Here is a 22,715-nt window from a genome sequence, read left to right as displayed (position 1 = left end):
TTTGAAATTGCATTTTTAAGGATCCTTATAGGTCCTTAAATGGTAGCTTTTCGAAGCATCTTCACAGAAAGAAACAGCATCCATGGGTTTTATATTCATAAAACCCTTATTAAATTTAATAAATTACTTAATCTTGTGTTTTAAAATATATGTTAAATATTATTAATTACATGCACAAACACCCCAGACTTTCCTTGAACTCTTTTTTATGTGTATCGGAATACCTGATTTTTGAAAGAAGTGTATTTAGTTTGTAAGTCACAGAATCACAGAATTAAGTAGGTTGGAAAAGACCTCTGAGATCATTGCGTCCAACCAATGATCTAACACCACCTTGCCAACTAGACATGCCACTAAGTACCACATCGAATCTTTCCTTAAGTATCTCCAGAGGTGGTAACACCACCACCTCCCTGGGCAGCCCATTCCAATGCCCAATCACTCTTTTTGTGGTGTCTTGGTAAAGTGTTTGTCTTCCTCTGTTGTCAGTCCTATAGTAGCACAGCAGATGCTTTGTAAATTATAAAGCAGAAGATAATTTTTATTTGAATTATCTTATTATTAACTTTTTCTTTTAGGAGAAAAACCAAGAACAGGTAATGGAGCCAAGTATACAGTGTAGAAGTGCTTCAGTTTAAAACCTGTGAAAACTGTTAATCCACTGGGAACAAATCCACTGCCACAGGATAGTGTTCTGAAGCAGAATTCAGATTTTGTTCAATCTAGGTGAAGCACAGTTTCCAAGTCCAGACCTCTTTTGTTTTGTCTGCTTGTGGGTAGCTGCTCAATTCTCTGGTTTCCTTAACTATCTGGATTTCTCTTTGTTGTGTGTTATTTCTGTACTATCTCAAATTTGCTCCATGTCAGACCTTTTTGAAGCTCTTTTATCATTCCTCTGCTACATTAATGTTCAGGTGTGCTTATTGACATATCCAGAGTAGAAGCTGTGAGTGTGATCATGTAGGAGAGATATGTATACAAGGATCATTGTGATTGAGATTTCAGTTCTATGTATGCCTTAGATTTTGCAGCTTGTATGTAACTGTCAAGATACAGCTTAATTAAAAGTTAAGAGTTATGCTGCTCTGAGGCGAATTTACCCATATTTTGTTTGACATGCCTCAGTGTTTTACTTCTGTTGAAAAAATCCATGCCCAAGATGGTTTCTAGCATATTCTGGTAATTCAGTTGGACTGGGTTTATACAGCAAAATAACATCTGGATTTGTGTAAGTTAGAATCATAGAATGTCTTGAGTTGGAAGGGACCCACAAGATTGACCCAAGTGTCCTACTTCTGTACCTGCACAGTACAGCCCGAAGAATCACACCATATTCCTAAGAGTGTTGTCCAATCACTTCTTGAACTGAGACAGGTTTGCCTGTTCCAGTGCCCAACCACCCTATGGGTAAAGAACCTTATTCTAATATCCAACATAATCTTCCCTAACAGAGCTTCATGCCATTCCCTTGAGTCCTGTTACTGGTCACCACAGCTCCTGCCCCTCCACATCCCCTCATGAAGAAATTGTAAACTGCTATGAGGTCTCCCCTCTGTCTCCTCCATGATGAGCAAGTCAAGTGACCTCAGCTCCTTGTACAGCTTCCCCCCAAGGCCCTTCATCATCTTTGTAGCCCTTCTTTGGATACTCTCTAATAGCTTTGTATCTTTCTTGTATTGTGGCACCCAAAACTGCACGCAGGACTCGAGGGGAGGCTGCAGCAGTGCAGAGCAGAGAGGGACAATCCACTCCCTTGCCTAGCTTGTGATGCTGTGCCTGATGTACCCAGGACACGCTTGGCTCTCCTGGCTGCCAGGGCAATGCTAACTCATATCCAACTTTCCATTGACCAGGACCCTCAGGTCCCTTTCCATGGTGCTGCTCTCCAGTGTCTTGTTCCCCAGTCTGTCCATACAGCCAGGGTTGCCCCATCCCAGGTGCAGAATTTGGCATTTATCTTTGTTGAATTTCATATGGTTGCTGATTACTCAGCCCTCTAGTTTGCTGAGGCCCCCTCTTCCAGGGCCTCTCTGCTTTCCAGGCAGTCAACAGCTCCTCCCAATTTAATATCATTATCAAACTTAGTGTACCTTCAAGTTCCACATTCAAGTAATTTATGAAGATGTTGAAGAGCACAGAGCTGAGGATGGAGCCCTGTGGAACCCCACTAATGACATCTCACCAGTCTGATGTCACTGTAAAGCTTTAAGCCCAGCACATGAACCAGCAGCTCACACACTACATGATATGTTTATCCAGCTGTATGCTGAATATTTTGTCCAAGAGGGTGCTGTGAGAGACAGTATCAAAGGCTTTACTGAAATCCAAAAAGATTACAAGTGGCTTCCCTTGCTCATCTCAGTGGGTAACCTTGTAATAAAAGGAAATCAGATTTGGCAAGCAGGAGTGTCCCCTTGTGAACCCATTACTGGTTGTGACCAAGGATTTCTCTGTCTTGAAGCTGTTTTTCAATAACTCCCAGAAAAATCATCTCCATAATTTTACCAGTCAATGAAGTGAGACTAAGAGACCTGTAGTTTCCAGGGTCATCCTTCCTGAAAATTAGGAATGGGTTAGCAAACACCTGAACACAGGACACAAGAAAGGGAGGATAAACAGGCTAGGAACAGAAATGTCTAAACTCTGTAAAAAAAACCAAACCCAAACTAATAAAAAAACCCCTAAAACCCAAACCAACCAACTCCAGACTATTGTTTTTTGTTGTATTGGTTTTGTTGTTTTGGATGAAGTTTTTTATATGTGTGCGTGTGTTTTGTTTTCCATTCTGTGGGAATGCAAAAGTTTTGTTAAAGATATATTTTTTGAAAGTCTAATTTTGTTTCCATGCTTGTTGGAGTTATAAACAGTTTATTACCTGCACTTCTTTTCCAGGTAGTTTCTGCCCCCCCAATGCACTGAAACAGAGAAAGATGGTGTTACAGCCAACTCTTACTCATATTGGCTATAAATACTAGTAATCAATTAGACTTTTCCTGCTATAATTTTGTCTTTTTGGTGTGTCTTTGATTTGTCCATAATGTTATATAAATAATCATTATGACTTACTTAATTGGAGATGCCCATATTTGCAGATGTCTCATACTAATCCATGTGCACATAGCTGCTTTGTAGTTCTGCATATTGCAGCAATCTGTTTTGAATTTAACAAGCTAGCTTGTTTGCATGAAGACATCTTAATAAGCTTTCTAAAGAAGGTACTAAAAACAGAGGCAAAGAAAAAAGCACAAATGCTGTTTCTAGGAATCACTGAATTACAGTCCTTGTACTCTGTTTCTTCTAACAGTTGTTTTTACTTCCTGTAGAACTTGAATAAACAATCACTTCCTGGATCCACAGAAAACAATGGAAGTGAACCTGTTTCTCCACAGGTATGTGGAGGGCATGAGGGGTTTGTTTCCTCCTTCACTTCTGTGTTGTCTTTGTGTTACATTGGTTTAAGTGTCCACTATTTCTCTTCATGCTGAAGTAGGGATAAGTAGTGCCTGTCAGGATGCTCAGATATTTTGTTTGTGTGTAATCACATTTGCTGGTATTGTCACTGATGTGTGGAGCTTTTCTTTTTGTAAGGACTGGTTAGCAGACTGCCAACGTTGAGATGCATCTTGTTGTACAGCATTAAACTCACTTTCAAAAGTAGAGGGCTTATTGCATGTTTGGAAAGCTGAAGGAAAAGAAATTATAGGTTGAAAATTATGTCATTAGTAATAAAGATGTAGGTAATTTTTTAATATGTCTTAGGGAAACATTTAGCTTACTGAAGTGGATTAGCAGTGGCTTCTGGCATATGCCTCCCAACATTTGATTGTAGAGGGAACATCATGCAGTAATGCTTTCACATCACTTCTGTAGCACCAGCAGTAAAGGTTGTACCACAGCACAGAATCTTTTGGTATAGAATGAAGTATGTACTATCGCAATAATTTTGTTTTATGTAAAAATCGTAAAGTCATTTAAAATAAGAAAAGGACTGTTCAAGACAGCTTGCTAGAACTATCATAGAAGGATTTCTACCATTAATTTGTTCTCTTTGTCATAGGAAAGTATCTATGTGTTTGAGATAAATGCAGTCTTCTGTGTAACACATTAAGATGTGAGTCAGTTATATTTTTCAAGTTTGAGACAATAAATAACCATTTATATTAGTTACACATTCCTCACTTTTTAGAGGGATTACACAGAAATGTATTCTCCTAAAAGTTTAAATCAGAGCTGTAGTTTATTAGACTTAGTTGCTATCTGAAATTGTGCACATCTGGTAGTTGCATGCTTGATTTTTCTGCACAAGTAGGTGATTCTTCTAAGGGACTAGCAGCTATTTGGTGTCATGCATGTCTTAGACAACAGTAGTTTCTTTGCACAGGTCATGTATCTTTTGTGGACTTTAGTGTGTCTGTCTGCCTAAAAGCAGTGCAGAAATAATTACTTTCTTTCAATTTTTGCAGCAAAGTGACAGTCAGTCTTTTGCCCAGAGGCTTCAGCTTCGAGTTCCCTCCATGGAGTCTTTGTTTCGAAGCCCAGTAAAAGAGACCCTATTTCGCTCTTCTTCTAAAGAGTCCCTAGTCCGGAGTTCTTCAAGAGACTCACTGAATCGACTAGACTTGGAAGCCCTTAGTCCCACCTTTGATTCACCTTCTGACATTGAAAGTGAAACTGAAGAGCCTCTGGGAAATATGGACACCTTCAGCAAAGAGCAGTTGCTGCAGCGTCTGCATAGAATGGAGCGCAGTTTAGGCAACTACAGGGGAAAATACTCAGAGGTAGGCAATGTGACTACCTGTGGTTTAGCTCTGCAGAAAGGGGAAAGAGATTAGGCTAACAGACACTGCAGCAGTGGACAATCTTTTTGTTTTCCTATTTGGAGCAAATGTTTCAATTTACAGCCAACACGGAATTAAATTATTCTAAATCTAGTTATTTTTGACCTAAAAAGGTTAAATGTTTTTCTGGAAATAAAACATGGAAATCTTTTTCTTTTCTTGTTTGTAAATAATTTCCTGATGCCAGAAATAGAGGTTAATTAATGGTTACTCACACAGAGCAGGCCTGTTAAGATTTCAACTGAGACCATCTAGCAGGGGGTGAAGTTCACTACAGAGATGAGTATGATTTGTACTCCCATGACAGCAAATTTTTTTTTTCCAACTTGTTCTTGAAATGCACAGTGTATATTCTAGCCATGTGCAATAGGCAAGCATTTTGTTTTCAAGAAACAAGTTCTGTTCTTCATAATTTCTAGATATTCCCTGTGAGGAATTGATTCAAACATCTTGATTTTTTTGGTATATTTTAGTGAAAACCAAGTATATAAGTAGTTTCACTGCTCATTTTCCAAATTATTGGGGAAGCTAAAGCTGTCAAATGGAAGGTGGTGTTTTGGTATTGGGTTTTTTAATTAGTTTTGGGTTTTGTTTGGGTTTTTAAATTGTTTTGTTAAGTGTGTGTTGTATTTAAAACTGGATGTTTGTGCTGTTTTTTACAGTTCTTTTAATGTTTGCTGCCCTCAAATACAAAAATTCCTGTGCAGACTTTTGTCAAAATTCCTGGAATCTAAAATATGTATACAGTGACTGCAGTATTCAGCATATGCCTGAAAGAGCAGTTCTCACAGTAATTTTTCCTTCACTTCCAGCTAGAGTAATAAGTATTTTTTTAAGTTTATGTAAATAGTAGTTGCTAAAATGAAAATTTTTCAGTTTGTGGGTTTGTTTTAGTGCTTTTTTGGTCATTTGGGATTTTTTTTATTAGTGTAATCTGTCCACCAAATCCCAACTTTCTGTGTCAAAAAGGCTTGAGGTTTTTTCCTGGTTTTGTGCGTTTCTTCAGTTCAGTTGAAAATAATTGTTTTGCTGGGGCTTGGAAGAAACTTGTTGCAATATATAGTGAGTAATTAAGGCAGAAATATTTTTTCCCTCTTAAAGTAGGATGCACACTTAGCATCTCAAAAATATGGTAAAGGAAACCACCCATAGCAGTTTTGCTTTTCTTATGAGGTCAAAATAAATATCACTTTAAAATTAAAATGAATTTTGAATTCTGAAAATGTTTAGTTCATTTTAAGTTAGAATTTGAAGATATATTTTGACTTTCTGGTTTCAGTGTTCTAGATTCATTTTTCTTAAATTTTTCTTCAATTTGAAAACACAGTGTTCGAACTGCCATTATGCCATTATGCTACTTTAACATAATGCTACTTGGCAGTTGTAATCAAATATTTAAGTTACTCCATTTGTCAGCTTACAGTGAGAAAAGAAATATTGTCTACTTTCAATCTGTCTTTGCTGGATATATGCAAAGCATATGGGATGAGAGCATTGCACCTTTTTTTGTTAAATTTAGAAATGTATTTTTTAGTACACACTTTTTGTAAAATTATTTTTGCTTAATCTCCCTAGGACATGTACTCTACAGGTGGTCACCCCTGTGGGGTAGCTGTCTGAGATGTAACTTTCTGATACTGTTGGGTTTGACCCCCCTATGTTGAAGGATGGTATGTGGTGTGTTGTCTCAGGGAAGGGAAAAGTGTGTATGAATGCTGAGTAACAACATTGTTTTGTGATGTAGGCTTGTATTTTTTAACACATTTGAGATATTTTATAGATACATAAAGAAAACTTCAAGAAAATTTAAGTATATTTATATCAAAAGAAAGTACTGAAGTGGAGCAAAGAGTTTGAAAATGCAGGTGTTGATACAACTAAGGAGATTATTTTGGTGGCTATATGCAGACATATTGTCATCTTTATATCCGATTTGTTTATTTTAGCTAGTGTCTGCTTATCAAGTTATCCATCGGGAAAAGAAGAAGCTACAGGTAAGCATTACTTTTCATGCTCTCTTACCTGCGTCCTTTTTTCAATCTTAAAATGTGTAGTGACAATACAGATTTAATTTTCAGTGTGTTGTATGTAACAGATGATGGTTTCTTAGCTGGGATTTCTAAGGAAGCCAAGGTAAAATTAATTTGTCCAAATAAGTGTGAAGCAGTGTACTCCAGCCTTTTTTGTTGCATCAGCTGACCTCAGGTGATAGATTGATAGATTGCCAACCCACAGTTGGTAGTTTATGACAATACTTGCGTATCAAGTGTGACTTGAAAGAGAATCAAATAATTACATGAATTTTTAAAATTTATTTATCCATTTTAAAATTACATTTAATACACCTGATCTTTATTCTTCCTTTCTTTTTAAGAGCATTCTGAGTCAAAGCCAGGATAAAGCACTTCGCAGAATTGGAGAACTGAGAGAGGTAAATTCCTTTACTGATTGCATGTTTACGTTATATCACACCTACAAAGGATCTTTTTCTGCTTAGCTTTTGACTTTTTTGTTTACAAATTATTTTCCATTACAGAGCAGGGTATTTTACAGAGTTTTTGTTGTTTATATGGGGTTACTTGACTGGCTTGCTTCCCATTCAGCAGGTTATTGCTATACTCTTAAGACAAAGTAGTGCATCATGAATTGAACTACTTTTCTTGTTCATTGTGAAATAGGTAGAAGTGTGTGTGGTTCTTGCAGTATTGTTGGACCCAGGCATAGATGTCCCTGTGCATATGTCCCTATTAATGACATATACTAATTCAGGCAAACACAAGTAATAGGCACATTTTTGTAAGGATTTCAGTGACTATCAAAAAAATTAGGATAATTTAAAAAAATTCTTCTTTATTTCAGTTGTAATACTTACATTATTTTATGGATTTTAGTATAGTTTACTTTCAATCATAAAATCAAATAGTTTTTGTTATAATTTGCCTCCTTAGGTTATAGTGAAATTAAAAGGAGAAGCTCTAGTGTATTTGGTATTAATAGTAAACACAGTTGACTTAAAAAACACATATAGATGACAGGGCAGAACAGATTTAAAGGGCAAAATCAAAAACGCCATATTGTCAAACCCTGATGAAGCACAATGTGAAGCTGAAGCCATTTTATTGCCTCAGGAGCTAGCAACACCAGATTTGGAGATGTGCAAGGTGTGCAAGAGCCTCTGTCTGTGTTCTTGCATTGCTGGAGAGCTGGGAACCATTTAGCCCAAAGTCACAGGCTTTGTCTTATGACTGCACACCTGCTTCTGCCATGTGCAATGCTGAGCAGCAGCACTGGCATGGAGGTTGCAGGAGCCATTAGACTGTGGTGAGGTCCCACCTTTGCCTGAAGTTAGACTCCAGGCAGCTGGGTGTTTTACCCACAGACAGGGACCAAGGCCTGTCCACTTCATAATGAGGGATGGTGACTGTGAGCCTCTGTTCATATGTGTACTCAAGGCTCAAGCTCATCCATAAGGACCTATCCCTGTGACTAGTCAGGCAGCCATTCATTTCAAGGGAGGTCAGTGGCAAATTGCTGGGGACTCTTCAATGATTCGAAGAGTGAGCATGCTGTGGGTTATGTGTGCTGGTGGGGTAGCATTTTGGATCACATCTGTGCTGTTTCTGCCCCAGCAGCTGAGAACAGTGGGTCAGTGCTGGGAGTACTGTGTTTGTCTGAGCTATAGCCTGTGTCCAGACTGTCACAATGTCCTAAGCTAAGCTGTCAGTGCATATGAGGGAAAAAAACCATTGCTTTAATGTCTGAATTGGCTTGCCAAGGTTGTATCTTTTCCAGATCACTACAAGCTCAGATAAAAAGCTTTTTCTGTGTTAGGTCCATATCTGCATGCTCTTGTAGGATTGGTTTTCCAGTTTATTGCTATTTGTTGAAATCAGGAACAGAGTTAAATGTGGAAATGAGTTAAATGTTAACCAAATGTGGAACAGAGTTAAATCTTTGGCATATGATAGAATTGGACCATGTGCCTTTTTTTTTTTTTTTTACTTCTGTCATAGTCTTTGTGATTCACATATATAGATAAGTTACACATGTATTTCTGTGTTATATATTTGTATATGCATATATTGTGTAAAATTTAATTTCATTCTTACCAATCTTGTAAATTTAAAGATTCCTTCAAATCTAACACTGAAATTCTTTTTCATTAATTGATACACTTCAAAAAGTATTTTTCTGATCTTTTGGAAGCCCAGGTCTTGCAGCATTAGGTAAAACAGACAACGAAGGAAAAATTACAAATAAAATGGTAAGTTTCCATTGTGGAAGCTAACATGGTCCAAAGTAGTTCATTCATTGATGTAGTAATTTGTTATCAGAAATTAATTATAATAATTTTTTCTTCATCATACAATCCATTTTTCCCATAAATATGTTGAATCAGGCAAGTTTCTTCTAAGAGGGCCATGTATGAGGAAACAAATCTTCCTTTGAGGCTAAGATAACAGTGTGACACAGTCCCTGGAAATAAATGTGGTTTTCCTTAACTTGATTTACTCCTGTTAGGAATAATTCCTCAAAACCAGTCTTAAAGCAATCTTCAGTGTTCTCCTTCACAGAAAAGGATCAGAAGGGACTCTGAGATGCAAAGAGGACCATTTCTGTGTTGATTTCAGTAAATCTCTTTGACACTTGTTCTCACACTGGCCTGCTTTGCTTCGTTTGAAAGAAATTGCTTCTAAAGCTCAGAAGCACAGGGCAGAAGTGTGATCAGCAATTGCTGAGAATATGAGGCAATGCGGTGTTGAGAAGTGGATATAATTGGAAAGAGAGTAATGTTTTTTTCAGTGATGCTTTCCCTCACCATCGTGCCTGTGCATGGCAGGGCAGGCTCAGCTCATACAGCTGTGGTTTTCAAAGCCGGTGTCAGCCTCATCTGTGGCAGGGCATTCACTGTTGGAGGTAAGGGATAGACAGCAACACAGCATAAAAACAAGATTTAGAGTTGAAGGAAAGCAGCGCAGGAAGCATCCAGTGCTCTGTTTTGTCTCATTTGCTTTTTCATCCTTTCTTTCTCTTTCTGTCATCCTCTGTCTTTGCCCGGCTAATGGAACTCACGTTTATGGGTGATGATTGCTGTTATACAAGTGTTCTTTGCAGAATAATAGTCATAGAAGCATTCTTTTCCTGGAGTAAATCATGGGGAAGATATCTATAGATGAAATAAATATATAAATAAAAAAGATTTAAAAGTTTCTGAAAATATTTTCAGTGCATGCATGATGTATTTGTGGTTCTGGTTCTCTGAATAAACAATTAGATGTGAATTAATTTAGGTACATGTATTTTCTATAAGAATGATAATTATTTAAAGGAATTTAAATGTTTAAACCCTGAAAGCAGAGGAAGTAATTGAAAAAAAACCTCCTTCAGGAAATATGTTATAAGACTGTGTAGGTATTACTAAAGAATTTAGGCAATATCTACAAGCTTCTAAGAGTGTTCAGCCAAACAAATGCATGTAAGTATCAAGTAAAGCCACATACTTAAATTATTTGGCATTCTCTGCCTTTCTCATTTGAGACGTGTGTGGAATAAAAAGACAACTTTCTTCTCTTACACATGGCATTTGTCATTTTAGAATGGTGGCATGTTGAATGAACATAATGAATTTTACATTTATTCTCTTTATGTTGGCTTAATCTGGTGGCAAAATGAAGACTCGTCCAAAATGCAGTCTTCAGCTTCCAGGAGACGTGTGCATGGAAGATGGTTTTTCAGGAGCAGGCTTGAAATGAACCCCATACAAACTTATATTTAGGAAAAAGAATCCTTGATAATTTTCCATCAGATCTAGATTCTTGCTGTTTTAATCCTGGTTTTATAATTGGATGTTCTTGCTATATTGTGTGGAATATTGTATAGTAAAAAAAAATGCACACTTTACGGTTGTATTTTGGGATCACAACTATGAAAGAGATATTATAGATGCTATTTCATAAGTCTTTTGAGTTCACATTCATCGAGTTCATATTCATTTGAGATGTGTTTGTATTATCAGGAACTACAGATGGATCAACAAGCTAAGAAACATCTCCAAGAGGAATTTGATGCTTCCTTAGAAGAAAAGGATCAACTTATTAATGTTCTGCAAACTCAGGTAAGATAATTTACCCAGCAGATGTTGATTAAAACTGCTCTTCTTACCTTTTCTTTATAGCTATATATTTCCTATGATGCATATCCATGTTTTATTATAATTGCTCTGAAGGTGTTTTATTATAATTGCTCCTTGTATATTTAGGATTTTCTGGAAATTAAGTGTGTCTTTGTGGTAGAGGATACCTTTGTAAAAATCTCACTAATGTTAAATAGGATTGGCTGATTTGCATTTAGATACCTTTGTGATGTTTTTGTTATCAAGACATCAACATTAGCAGACGTCTGACCTAAGATTGCTTTTGCAAAATTCATGTCTTTTGCTTAATTGGTCTTTGTTTTTCTTCTCATAGTCATTTTACTTTTGTTAATTGGAAGCATAATTCTGACTTTTAAAAAGTGGTAAAAAAATTCAGACAGATTTTTCCTTTTTCTGCTTGCTAATATCAAAATTAATTTAACTCATTCTAGTTTTGAAGATTAAAAAATTATCTGCTTTGAATCCTTGGATTTTTTTAATAAAAAGAACATTTTGTTTAGGTGTCGTTGCTGAAACAGAGATTACAGAATGGTCAGATAGGCACTGAATTGCCTGATCAAAATGTCCAAACAGAACCACAAGTTCAAAGTCCAACGGAAGAAGTCAGTGCAGAAGATACTGTGGAACCAGGAAGCAATGGTATGTATTGCGGCTTTTTCAAGAGACATTACATTTTGGGGAATAAACCTGTTGTTATTTATGATGGAGTAACAATATTTAGGGCTGACCATGTCATAGTAAGGATATATTTTCTAGAAGAAGACAATTGTTTTGAAAACCATCTGGCAGCTAGAGGAGAGGATAACCCTTTTAAGAAACTAAATTTTCATAAGAATTCAGATCTGGTATGTCTTTCCTTTGTCAATATTGATAATAACATTGTAATTATTGCTTTGTTGGTAGGTGTTCTTACTATCTCAACTTAATACAATTAAGAGATTCTGCCCCCAATAAGTGAGGACATATCCCTGGAGTTTAGAGAGCAGATCAGTTGCCAATCTCTGTTTTGTTGGTTTTTTTTGTTTTGTTTTTTGGTTTTTTTTTGTTTTGTTTTGTTTTGTTTTTGTTGTTGTTGTTTTATCAGAAAAAAAGTAAAAACAAAGATAAATTTTGATATTCCTGCTATTGAATAACCTGAGTGTTCCTCATCTCTGGAGGTTGTTTAAATTAGTGGGATTCTCAGTGTTATATGTGTTTGATTACTGAGCAAGGGACATTATAATGCTGATACATAATAAAAGAGTCTTTCATTGGTACCCTTCATAAAAGGTAGGGTTAAGAACAGAGGTAAACATACATCTTGAAATTATATTTGTTCAGCATCTGCTATGGTTTTTATATGCAGGGATGATAGGAAGTGTCAGGCAAGAGATGTTCTTATCTGGTGCCATGGTTTTTGTACTGCTTAGTCAATAATGAAAAATTGTGATTCAAGATGTTTTCTGTGCGTGAGTCTGCCTCTGGGCTGTAGTGTGCCAGGCATGCACCAATACTCTCCTCCACAGCTGGATAGAGGAGAGAAAATTTAAAGGCGTATTCATGAGTTGGGATAAGGCCTGGGAGAGGCCTAAATACTGTCATTGCCAAAACAGGCTCGAATTATAGATACAAAGCGAATTTGTTACTAATAAAATCAGAGCAGGATAATGAGAAGTAAAATAAAACCTTCAAAACACCTTCCGCACCCCCCCTTCCCAGCTCCACTTCTTTCTCCAGAGGGGCAGGGAATGGGGGTTTATGGTCAGTTCATCACCTGCGGTTTCATCCACAGCTCAGGGAGAGGAGTGTTTCTCCTGCTCCACTATGGGGTCCCTCCCACAGGAGACAGTTCTACATGAACTTCTCCAGCATGAGTCCATCTCATGGGCAGCAACTCCCTGCGAAGTGCTGTAATGTGAGCCCATTCCACAGTCCTCCTCAAACTGCTGCAGCATGGGTCACTCTTCCACAGGGTGCAGTTCTTGAAGGACAGGCTACTCCAGAGTGGGCTTCTCTCTTCCATGGGCCTCCCACAGGGTCACAGTCTCCTCTTGGGTATCCACCTGCTGTGGCATGGACTCCTCCATGAGATCTCTGCATCCCCTTGGTCCTCCATGGGCTGCAGGGGCACAGTTGTTTCACCGTGGTCTGCACTACAAGCAGTAGGGGAAATCCTAGCTCCACTGCCTGAAGCACCTCCTCCTCTTCCTTCTCCATGGATCTTCATGTCTGCAGAGTTGTTCTCCTCACATGTTCTCACTCTGCTTTTCTTTGTCTGCAATTTTAACTGTGTAATAACTTTTTTCTTCTTTCTTCTTAATTTTTCTATCACAGAGGCATTACCACCATTTCTAATTTGCCCATCCTTGACCAGCAGCACATCTGTCTTTGGAGTTTTGCTGGGTATTGGCTCTGCCGAACATGAAGAAAGCTTCTGGCAGCTTTCTGGCAGCTTCTTGCAGAAGCCCCCCTGTAGTTCCCCTTCAACTACTGAAGCTTGGACACGCAAATCCAGTACAATGCCAAATACTCTTGCAACCTCCAGAATATCAGAACAGAAGCACACAGTAAAATACTACCAAATGTGCTAGTTACACAGTGATTCAAACTGAGAGGGAGTAGGTTTAAATTATAGATATTAGAAAAAAATCTTTACTGTGAGGGTGGTGAGGCACTGGAACAGGTTGCCCAGAGAAGTTGTGGCTGCCCCATCCTTTGAAGTGTTATAGGCCAGGCTGGATGGAGCTCTGAGCAACTTCTTCTGTGAGGTGTTCCGGCCTATGGCAGGGATTGGAACTAGGTGATCTTTAAGATCCCTTGCAACCAAAACCACTCTATGATTCTATGAGTGCTACTCAGAAAGACAATGAGTATAACCTTTATCCTGCTGAAAGTAATATTGCCAACCTGGGTATTTTAGAACTAATGTCATACCCAGCTTTGGGAAAGCAAGAATCTTGTGTCCATGGCACTTGAGAGTTGTGATTTTCTTTGCATCACATTTTTTCCTAATTGAGCATATTCTGCTGTTGGTAGCAGCAGGCAGGTTTATAAATCATGATGACTTTTTAGTTACGTAAAAAACCTGGTTGATGAATAGGTTCATTTTGAAGCCAAAAAAGTAAGTGGGGATTTGTAAGCTAAGTTGGTGTTAAATACTCTTTACTACTCTCTGTATGTGTAGAATGTTTCTGGCACTTACAGGAGAAACTAGGAAGTTTTGCAGACTTCACACAACTTTCTTTAGAGACCTATGAGTCCCCTGCATTGTGAATAATGAATGCAGATCTGCATTTTGGAAATGTCATGCATATGGTAATGTTGGTATGTTGTCTTATAGAGAGTAATGAAGATTCTGTTAAAACACTGGAAACTCTTAATCTGAGGGTGAAGCGCCAAGAGAACTTGCTGCAGCGTTGTAAGGAGACTATTCGGTCACATAAGGAGTGCTGTGTCCAGTTAACCAACGAGAAAGAGGCACTTCAAGAACAGCTGGAAGAGAGGCTTCAGGAGCTGGAAAAAATGAAGGTGTGGAAAATTCTCTTAGCTTTATGGGTAACCATGAAAATACAGTAAGAACTTCAGTATTTCTGAAGTTGATAGGGCAGACCATGAAACGAACTGTCTCTGTACTTTTTTGGAGATAAAGGTTCAAAATGCATCTGGAATGAATACACTCAACAATTATTCTAGAGTGGTGAAGTAGGGTATGAAAACTTACTGTATAAATAATCAGAATGATATTAGAAATAAGTAGTTGTGGGAAATTGGGGTGAGAAAAAGACTGTCTTAACACAGAAGACAGAAGGTAAAGTGAGAAAAGTGGAGTAGAGCTAAACCTTTAAGACACAGTGAATGAGGCATTAATTATGTAAATTAAGAGAAAGAAAATGAAGGCAGGACAGTGGTGATCACAATATAGTGAACATAAGTGCAGTCCCAAAGCTAATAAATTAATACTTTGCTCAATTTTCCTTTTAAGGCCATTAATGCTGAGTGTGGAGCATCAGTAAGGAGGCTAATAGTAATGAAATATGAAAATGTGCTAAGTATAGCTGTACTTAACTTTAGTTATGGAGATCAGATTCCTGTCTCTGTCTTCATCTCTGAGCACTAGCCTGGTTTGAAAAAGTCCCGAAAGACTTGAGTGTTTTAATGACATTTTCTAGAACATGGCTAGTAACAATCATTGATACTGCATTGCTGAGATCCTCTTGTAAACCAAGGTGCAGGGAATAGAGCAGAAATCTTAAACATATTTCTTGTTTTACTGTACCAACTCAGACCTCCATGTGTGGAAACTCTAACAAAGCCTTCAGATCTCTGAATTATTACAGAAGCCATAAAGGCAGCCTACCTCTGGGAGACGTAAAAGTAATTTAAAACTGCCCACTTCAGTTTCCCTTTATTGTGTTCTGTGTTGTTCCTCCAATGCATAGTGCATGGTCAGAGCCAAAGCTAAGCTGTTTTTCAACCAACTTGTGGTTGGGATCTTTTTTTAGGACCTTCACATGGCTGAGAAGACTAAACTGATTACACAGCTACGTGATGCAAAGAATTTGATTGAACAGCTAGAACAAGACAAGGTAAACAAAACTGTAGGTTTTGATGAAGATTGTTTAAAACACAAAATATCTAGCTCTTGGTATTAGAAGCTGGTTTTAGTTGTCTGATAGTTTCATCTACGTTTTAATAAACAAGTAATTTAAGCTACTTAATAATTCTATTGTATATATACCATAAGATATGTCTGTTAAATTATACTTAATACTGCAACAAGACATTATATAGGATGAAGCAGGATATGCTGAATACATCCTTCATGCCAATTCTAAAACAAACAAAGAAACCCCAAATACAAATGAAGACGAAATGCAATTAAATTAATTTTAAAATAACCAGTAAAGGAATTGTGCTTTCGATAGACAATAAGGAATTTGTCAGGTTTTCACTCCTTAAAAGTTTTTTAATCACAGTCTTGGTACCTGGAGTAACTTCTGGTGGTGTCATAAGCAACTTGATTAACATTGTATGGTGTATTTTCAAAGGAGAAGTATGGACTCTACAATGCTTTTAGTTTGGGTTTGTTTACAGAATACATGTTTCAAAGGAAAGTGTCTGTACTAGAAGGAGGAAGTTTTAGGATAGCCTGTGTTTGATGGAGTTCTTTTCACCACTAGATAAATTTGGATACTCTTAAAAATATTCCCTATTCTTATCTTCATTTTGCTAGCATTTTCTGTGTTCTGACATAGAAAAATCCTATGATATCTGGTCTCATAATAAGAGACTACAGTTTATTCCTAGAAAGGATTGTGCCCTGGCTTGAAATTGTTTCAGGTATATGTCTTATTTATTTGCTAGCTTTTTATCGCAAGGATCTTTTCCTTAGGGCATGGTAATTGCAGAGACAAAGCGGCAAATGCATGAAACATTGGAAATGAAGGAGGAGGAGGTAGCCCAACTGCGTGCCCGAATCAAACAAATAACTACAAAAGGCGAGGAATTAAAAGAGCAGAAAGAAAAATCTGAAAAAACTGGTAAGAATATACCTAGATTATTTGCTTTCACATTTGTATATCAGAAAGCTTCAGTGTGGTCTTTTTCTACAGTTGTTTTTGGAATGGATATTAAGAGATGCTCTTTTTTCTGTTGTTCTACACATCACCTGTGGTATCATTACTAACTGCATTTATGGACAGCAGAGTTTAGGGATGCTTTTGACTGATTTGTCTGTTACCAATAAAACTGGATTTAGAAAAGAAACTTCTGAAAGGCAAGGGCCTTGTTTGTATGGGAAAAAAATTGATGGAGTATTCATCTGGTCTACCTTAAGAAAAAAAACTTGCAACTACCTATAAATTGTCATTATAATGCTACCAGGAGTTCACATAGAAAACATAGCAGTGAGTGTATAAGAGTTTGTGAAGGAGTAAAAGTTTTATAACCATAGTAAGCATTTTCTTTCAATTATTTTAATGGAAACATTTCTGATTTAAGTGAAATGGCAGTGATGATTCCTTTTGCCTCAGGCTTCTAACAGAGGAACATTTATGTAACTGTTATATGATGTAGTTTGCTTTTTATGGAAATTAGGTAACATTATGTGTGCTTGGAGTTCTAGTTTTGCATGAAATGAAGTTTAACTATTGTTTTTTAAACAGTGAAATTCTTTCATACTACATCAGAATTCTCTTAGAATAATTTAATTTGTTCTCATGGGCATGCAAAGAAGCTCACTGTTTAGGGAAAAGCTCAGGTGTTACTTTGAATAAAATATTACACATACTTTCTTTCTCTAAAAAACAATGAAGAGTTCAAACAATGCAGCTCATAGTGGTTTATTTTAAATCTATATAGATTTAGATTAGAACTTGCAGTTTTAAAGATTAATTTGGATAGATCATTCTGCTGTAATGCAGAAATCCAGCTGGAACATCTGTCTTATGAATGTAACAAACACTTTCATTAGATGCCTTCCTCTCCTGTCCTTTCAAGGTTGCATGTGTCTTTTTAGTTTTGAAAATTCATAATTTAGAAGTCAGTCAGTCCTACTAAAGTTGTATTTTGTTTGGTAGGAAGCTCTTCGTGATTAAAAAAAAGAAGGTGAAGAATCATTTAATACTTCTGTAGATATGAAGTTATTATCACAGTTGTATGCAATAGTGTTTCTTGAGGCAGGAGAAACAATTAAGAATTATTAATGTGCTATCCACACACGCTAATTAATACAGTAATTTCTTCAAGTTTGTCTGGCCAGAAGCTGAAATGATTCTGTAGACAACTGGAAATCTTTCTGTTGTAATGAGAAGTAATTTAATTTGAATGAATATTGTATTGAGTACACTATGCTTTTCTAGGGAAAGATTTGTGTGTTAAATGTGCTCTTTTTTAAACAAAAATTTTAAGTACTTTGGTTGATTTTACAGTGCATAAATATCAACTTTATCTTTGAGTGCATTTATTTGTTCTAGTATTTTAAGCATGCATATATGTGTGTTGGAACCCTTGGAAAATTAGTTAAGACTGCTTTTAAGACGGAATTGTATGGCGACCTTTATTAGATTTTTTTTGTTACATCCTTGACTTAATGCATTCCAAAAATATTGTAATCTACAGTGTTGGTGTGGTTCAGTACAGTTGAACTAAATTATTTGAGAAACCACCTTGCATACCAGGAGAGCATGAAATTACTTTTTAGGCCTCAGCCTTTGAGTTGTACTGGTTTTATGAATTGGGCAATTTCATGTATTTGAGGTCAACATTTAAAGTTCTGCTTTTAGGATAGTTAATATGAGGTGACTTTCATAGAACCACAGAATTGGCAAGGTTGGAATGGACCACAGTGTATCATCTGGTCCAACCTCCCTGCTCTGCTAGGGTCATCATAGACCACATGGCACAGAACCGCATCTAGACTGTTAAATTCTAGATATCTTTTTCTATATAATGGTTTAGTGAAGAACTGAAACCATGGAGTGAAGTAGAAATGTTAATTTCATTTATGTTATAGTAAAATAATAATAAGCATAATACACTTGAGATTTACTTTTGTAGTGCTGCTTGGAGACTAAAAAGTGGTATAATTTTCCATATCATCTTGCCTACAGTTACATCTCTGGCATTTTACTTTGTAAATCAGGACTTTAGTGAATTGCTCCAGTGTTTGATTTAATGTGAATACATTTTTGTGTAATGAAATCATGAAAAGATATGTATGCTTATTTTTTGTTGTGTACAAAACAGTATAAACTGTAATTTGGTCTCCCCAGTTAAGTTCTTTTTGTAGTTAGAGGTGCATTATGTTGAAATCTCTCAGAGCATCTTGTTTTTGTGCATCCACACATGCCAATAAGTGATTCATAGTGCCTTTCCCAAGCCTTGTATGAACAGGACTGGGGTAAAGGCACTGGTTTTTTTACATCACACTTTGGGTACTTGAACTGGTTTCTAAAAAGTAAATTCTGTGCTTCTCAGACACTTCTACTTGAGGTAACTGCAACACATTTCTTTTTTTCCTAGAACAAGGATCTTTTTAGTATTTGTGAATTTCCAGCTACACTTAAGTTTTTCCTCTTGAGATGACCTAGCATAAGTACTTTATGACTTCTCAGGATGCAGATACTGACTTACTAATAGTCTATGAGCAAACAAAGTCTTTAGAGAGCAAATCTTATTTGTAGGCAGCATTTCTATTGCAAGCTTAATTTAACATATACTTTGCACCTTTCTTCAGTGAAAGAAAAGGCTTGGACTGTGCATTTAAAATCCTGCCTAGATGCGCAAATTAGCTATAGGAATGATTTCAACCTTTTTTTTCCAAAATTTGCACTCGATGCCTGCTCTCAGAAATTGAACGTGAATCCCTCCTTTACCAGCCAGTTTACAAAGCTGGTTTGTTTCCTTCACAATGTTTAGCACCAGGAGGCACTCTAGCCAAAGAGAAAAGGTATGCAGCGCCAGCAGAGGAAACCAGAAGGCTTTGCAGTGCAAAGTGTTGCTCTGGGTGGGAGGGGCAAGGTGAAGGGAACCGAGACTGGTACTTTGGAGTGGTGTAGGGAAAGTAGTCAACTGTCCACCACACGTTGTATAACAAAAAAAGGTTTGCAAACCTTGCACGCCTTAAACTCTGCTCAGACTAATTTTTTGTGATTTACATACTGCACAGGAAGGTTTTCAATTTGTCTGGCTTTGTCACATGAATGGGGTTTTGCAAGACGAACCTGAGACTGTTGGTGTGCTTGTTTCTACTTCTGATTTGCTAATATGCCTTTGTGAGACTTCATTCAACCAGTACTTGGTTGAAAGATCTTCCCTGAACAGAGTTCTGCAGGCTGGAGAAGAATGCAGAGGCAGTGCCTTTACTCTCTACATTAAGAGTAGCTATATTTAAATAAAAACATGAACTTTATTTCATGTTTTGATACAAAGAATTAAAATCTCTCACAGATTAAAAGTAACAGTGATAGTAGAAACCACATTCTGTCTGTTTGATGATAGTTTAGCCCTCTGCTGGTTTGAAACTTGATTGTGTCCTGCTACACTAGAATTAACTCCTTTGAATGAAAATATTGTGTTTTGCTTAAGGGCTAAATGTGCCTGAGATGCATATAATTTAACTTTTAGAGACCCAGCTGTGTTTTTGTGAAGTATTGCTTCTTTGTGCTTTCATACCCTCTTGGCTTTTTAACTATCAGCTTTTGTCTAGTTTTTGTATTAGCATCCTGCTTGTGATTATGATGATGCAGCTTTTGTACTGCATGGTTCTCAGCAATTCCATATCAGTAGTCAATCCTATTGTGAACCTGGATCTTCTCTTTGGCTAATCTGTGGGCTATGGCAAATGTATTCTCTTTCCTTTTGCAGAAGGAAAGAGAATACAAATGAAAATAAATGAAAATTAAAATAACATTTTTCTCAAATGAAAATAACATATATGATGCTCAGAACAAGAATCAGAAAATGTGTATGGAAAAGTGAAATAACTCAATGTTCTACTTGCAGGCTTTAGTTTCCAGCTATACTTGGCAAAGGTCCTCAGGGTGGGGTGGATTTTTGTTTTGTTTTATATTTTTTTTGCTTGTTTGGTTCGGCTTTTGTTTGGTTTTGAAAAAATATGATGCTGTAATACTGAATGACTTTGCCAGTTTTGCTTGGCTTTCTTTTGTTAGGACTGAGAAGAGCATCAGGGAAGTCATTACCATTCTCCAAACACAGTTTTGCATTATTCTGCAGTATTCATAATCTACTTCTTCCTGGTGTCGCAAGGGGGGAGAACTTGAGTCCTGTAGATGGCACGTGACAAAATGCCTTCATAGGGCTGTGACGAACTGTGCAAAATAAGGAACTGTAAGCCTTGTGCATGCTTGTGTTACATTTTAGACTGTTTCTGCTTGAAATAATCTCTTGTGATCTTAATTTTTTGTAATAGTTTTAGCATTTAAGCAGAACCAGAAGTGGAATAGTGGATACAGTGGTCTGCTTTGGTATTGCCAGAGTCAATAACAGCCCCATTTTCCTTAAAACATGATTGTTGCTGTGAGTAGTCAGAAAAAGGCTTCCTCAAAAAACAAGAAAATTCCATAGAAGGTCAGAATTTGGGTGAATCCAGTTTTATGGAGTTAAGTTACTTGAAAATATATTTGCAGCGCTGCCTCAAAAGTATAGCCTGTGGTTAAAATCTTCAGTTTTTAATGTTGTCAAAAGATGTGGAATGGAAATTATTGCTCACTTCTCAAATACATGCTTGAATGTCATTAAAGATAATTTCAAAAAAAGCAAAGATTGCCATAGCTGCTGTGAATGCCTAATAACTAATGATGAATCAATAAAACTAGAGATGTGAGAGTCTATTATGATTTTCTTTTGGGAACAGAATTTATTGGAAAAAATCTTAGCCTACTAAATAACACTTCCGCAGTTTTTTTTTTCCTGTTTTCTTGCAAAATAAAGTCCAAGTATAATAGAATAATAAGTCCAGGGTGTAATAGAATAATATACTTTTAGAGGCTTGTGCTCTGATAAATTACAGTTTTGATAGTGGCATTGTGATTTTGAATTTTACAGAGGTGTTTTGCCAAAATTCTGTTCTGCTAAGTGCTAACTGTATAGTAGGATGTTCTGAGACTGGAGTGGTGGAGGTGGTAGAGTGCTGCAACCTTCCCAGAGAAGCGTCTTTAAGAGGATGTCCTGGGTGTACAGCCACGTATCACTCTTGCCAAGTGATTTCAGCTCTTGGGTGATTTCAGCCACGAGCGATACTGAAGGAAGGGACAGAGTCTTCGTATGGGGTTGCACGGAGGGTGTTCATTGAGCTTTTACTGTGAAGGGGTCCAGGGATAAAGAAGTCCTTTCGGCAAAGAGAGCAGGGGTATATATAGGGATAGCAAGGAGTGGGGCAGAACATCAGAACGAATGAGATGAGGGTACAGGGGTGGAACAAGGGGGAAGAGCCAATGGGATACATAGGATCAACACACCGCAACAATGCATTCTGGGGGAAGGCTTTTTTCCTCACCATCACCAGAAGTTGAAGGGTTGTCCCTCCAGGGGTGCGTGGTAAGTTTTTCCCCAGCCGGTTTACCATCCTCCACAGTTTCCCACATTCATGATCCATTCAGGAAAAGATATTTCCCTAACTGAACTCTAGTCTTCTGTAATTCTGTATAGACTATGACATCAGTTGTAGTGAGTTTTAGGGGTATTGAATAAATAAACAAGCTCACAATACTGGAATTTATTTGCTTTCTTTTTATATCTAAATTATCATCTGTGTAGTGAATAAAATATGTTAGAATACTTCTCCTTAGCATGAGATGAAGCTGTGGAATTATTGCTTTTATTTTGTAAATTAAAATGTGTTTCAGTGGATTTGTGCATCCTGAGCAACAGTAAATAAATCTCAACACTGCAGCTTGAGTGTTCTTTTGAAACAACTTAGAGCTATTCAAGTTTTCTAGGAGCAATTCTTAACTTTTAATTTTTTTATTTTTACATCTTATTTGTGAAGTTAGAAGTGCCAGACAGTCAGCTCCTACGCTGATAGAAGTGTACATTAAATGTAAATAGTGAGATAATGAAATTGGCAAAGTCATCTCTGTGGACTCTATAAAACACAGTTTAAAGAAATGATTCTCTGGGTTTTGCTGTTTGGAATTACTCTTAGGTATATAAAGTGCCTGATATTACTGGTGTTCTATTCAGGAGAAGCTCTTCATGACCCGCTAATAACTGACTTGCATAGT

General features: G+C 37.0%; 1 protein-coding gene across 1 annotated transcript in view; it reads left to right on the top strand.

Annotated features, from left to right (window-relative positions):
* The window catches only part of GOLGA4 (golgin A4), a 75,813-nt gene that overhangs the window by 20,807 nt on the left and 32,291 nt on the right, over positions 1-22,715 (top strand). The window contains exons 4-12 of the mRNA XM_039714968.1: positions 3,324-3,389; positions 4,464-4,778; positions 6,785-6,832; positions 7,213-7,269; positions 10,855-10,953; positions 11,493-11,631; positions 14,312-14,499; positions 15,474-15,557; positions 16,364-16,511. Coding sequence (XP_039570902.1) covers positions 3,324-3,389; positions 4,464-4,778; positions 6,785-6,832; positions 7,213-7,269; positions 10,855-10,953; positions 11,493-11,631; positions 14,312-14,499; positions 15,474-15,557; positions 16,364-16,511 — 1,144 coding nt within the window. The remainder of the gene's footprint in view (positions 1-3,323; positions 3,390-4,463; positions 4,779-6,784; positions 6,833-7,212; positions 7,270-10,854; positions 10,954-11,492; positions 11,632-14,311; positions 14,500-15,473; positions 15,558-16,363; positions 16,512-22,715) is intronic.

Source organism: Passer montanus, unplaced genomic scaffold, assembly GCF_014805655.1.
Source record: "Passer montanus isolate IOZ18808 unplaced genomic scaffold, ASM1480565v1 scaffold32, whole genome shotgun sequence".
Classification (NCBI taxonomy): domain Eukaryota; kingdom Metazoa; phylum Chordata; class Aves; order Passeriformes; family Passeridae; genus Passer; species Passer montanus.
The sequence above is the reverse complement of the archived record's forward strand: the minus strand, read 5'-3'. Positions and strand labels throughout refer to the sequence as shown.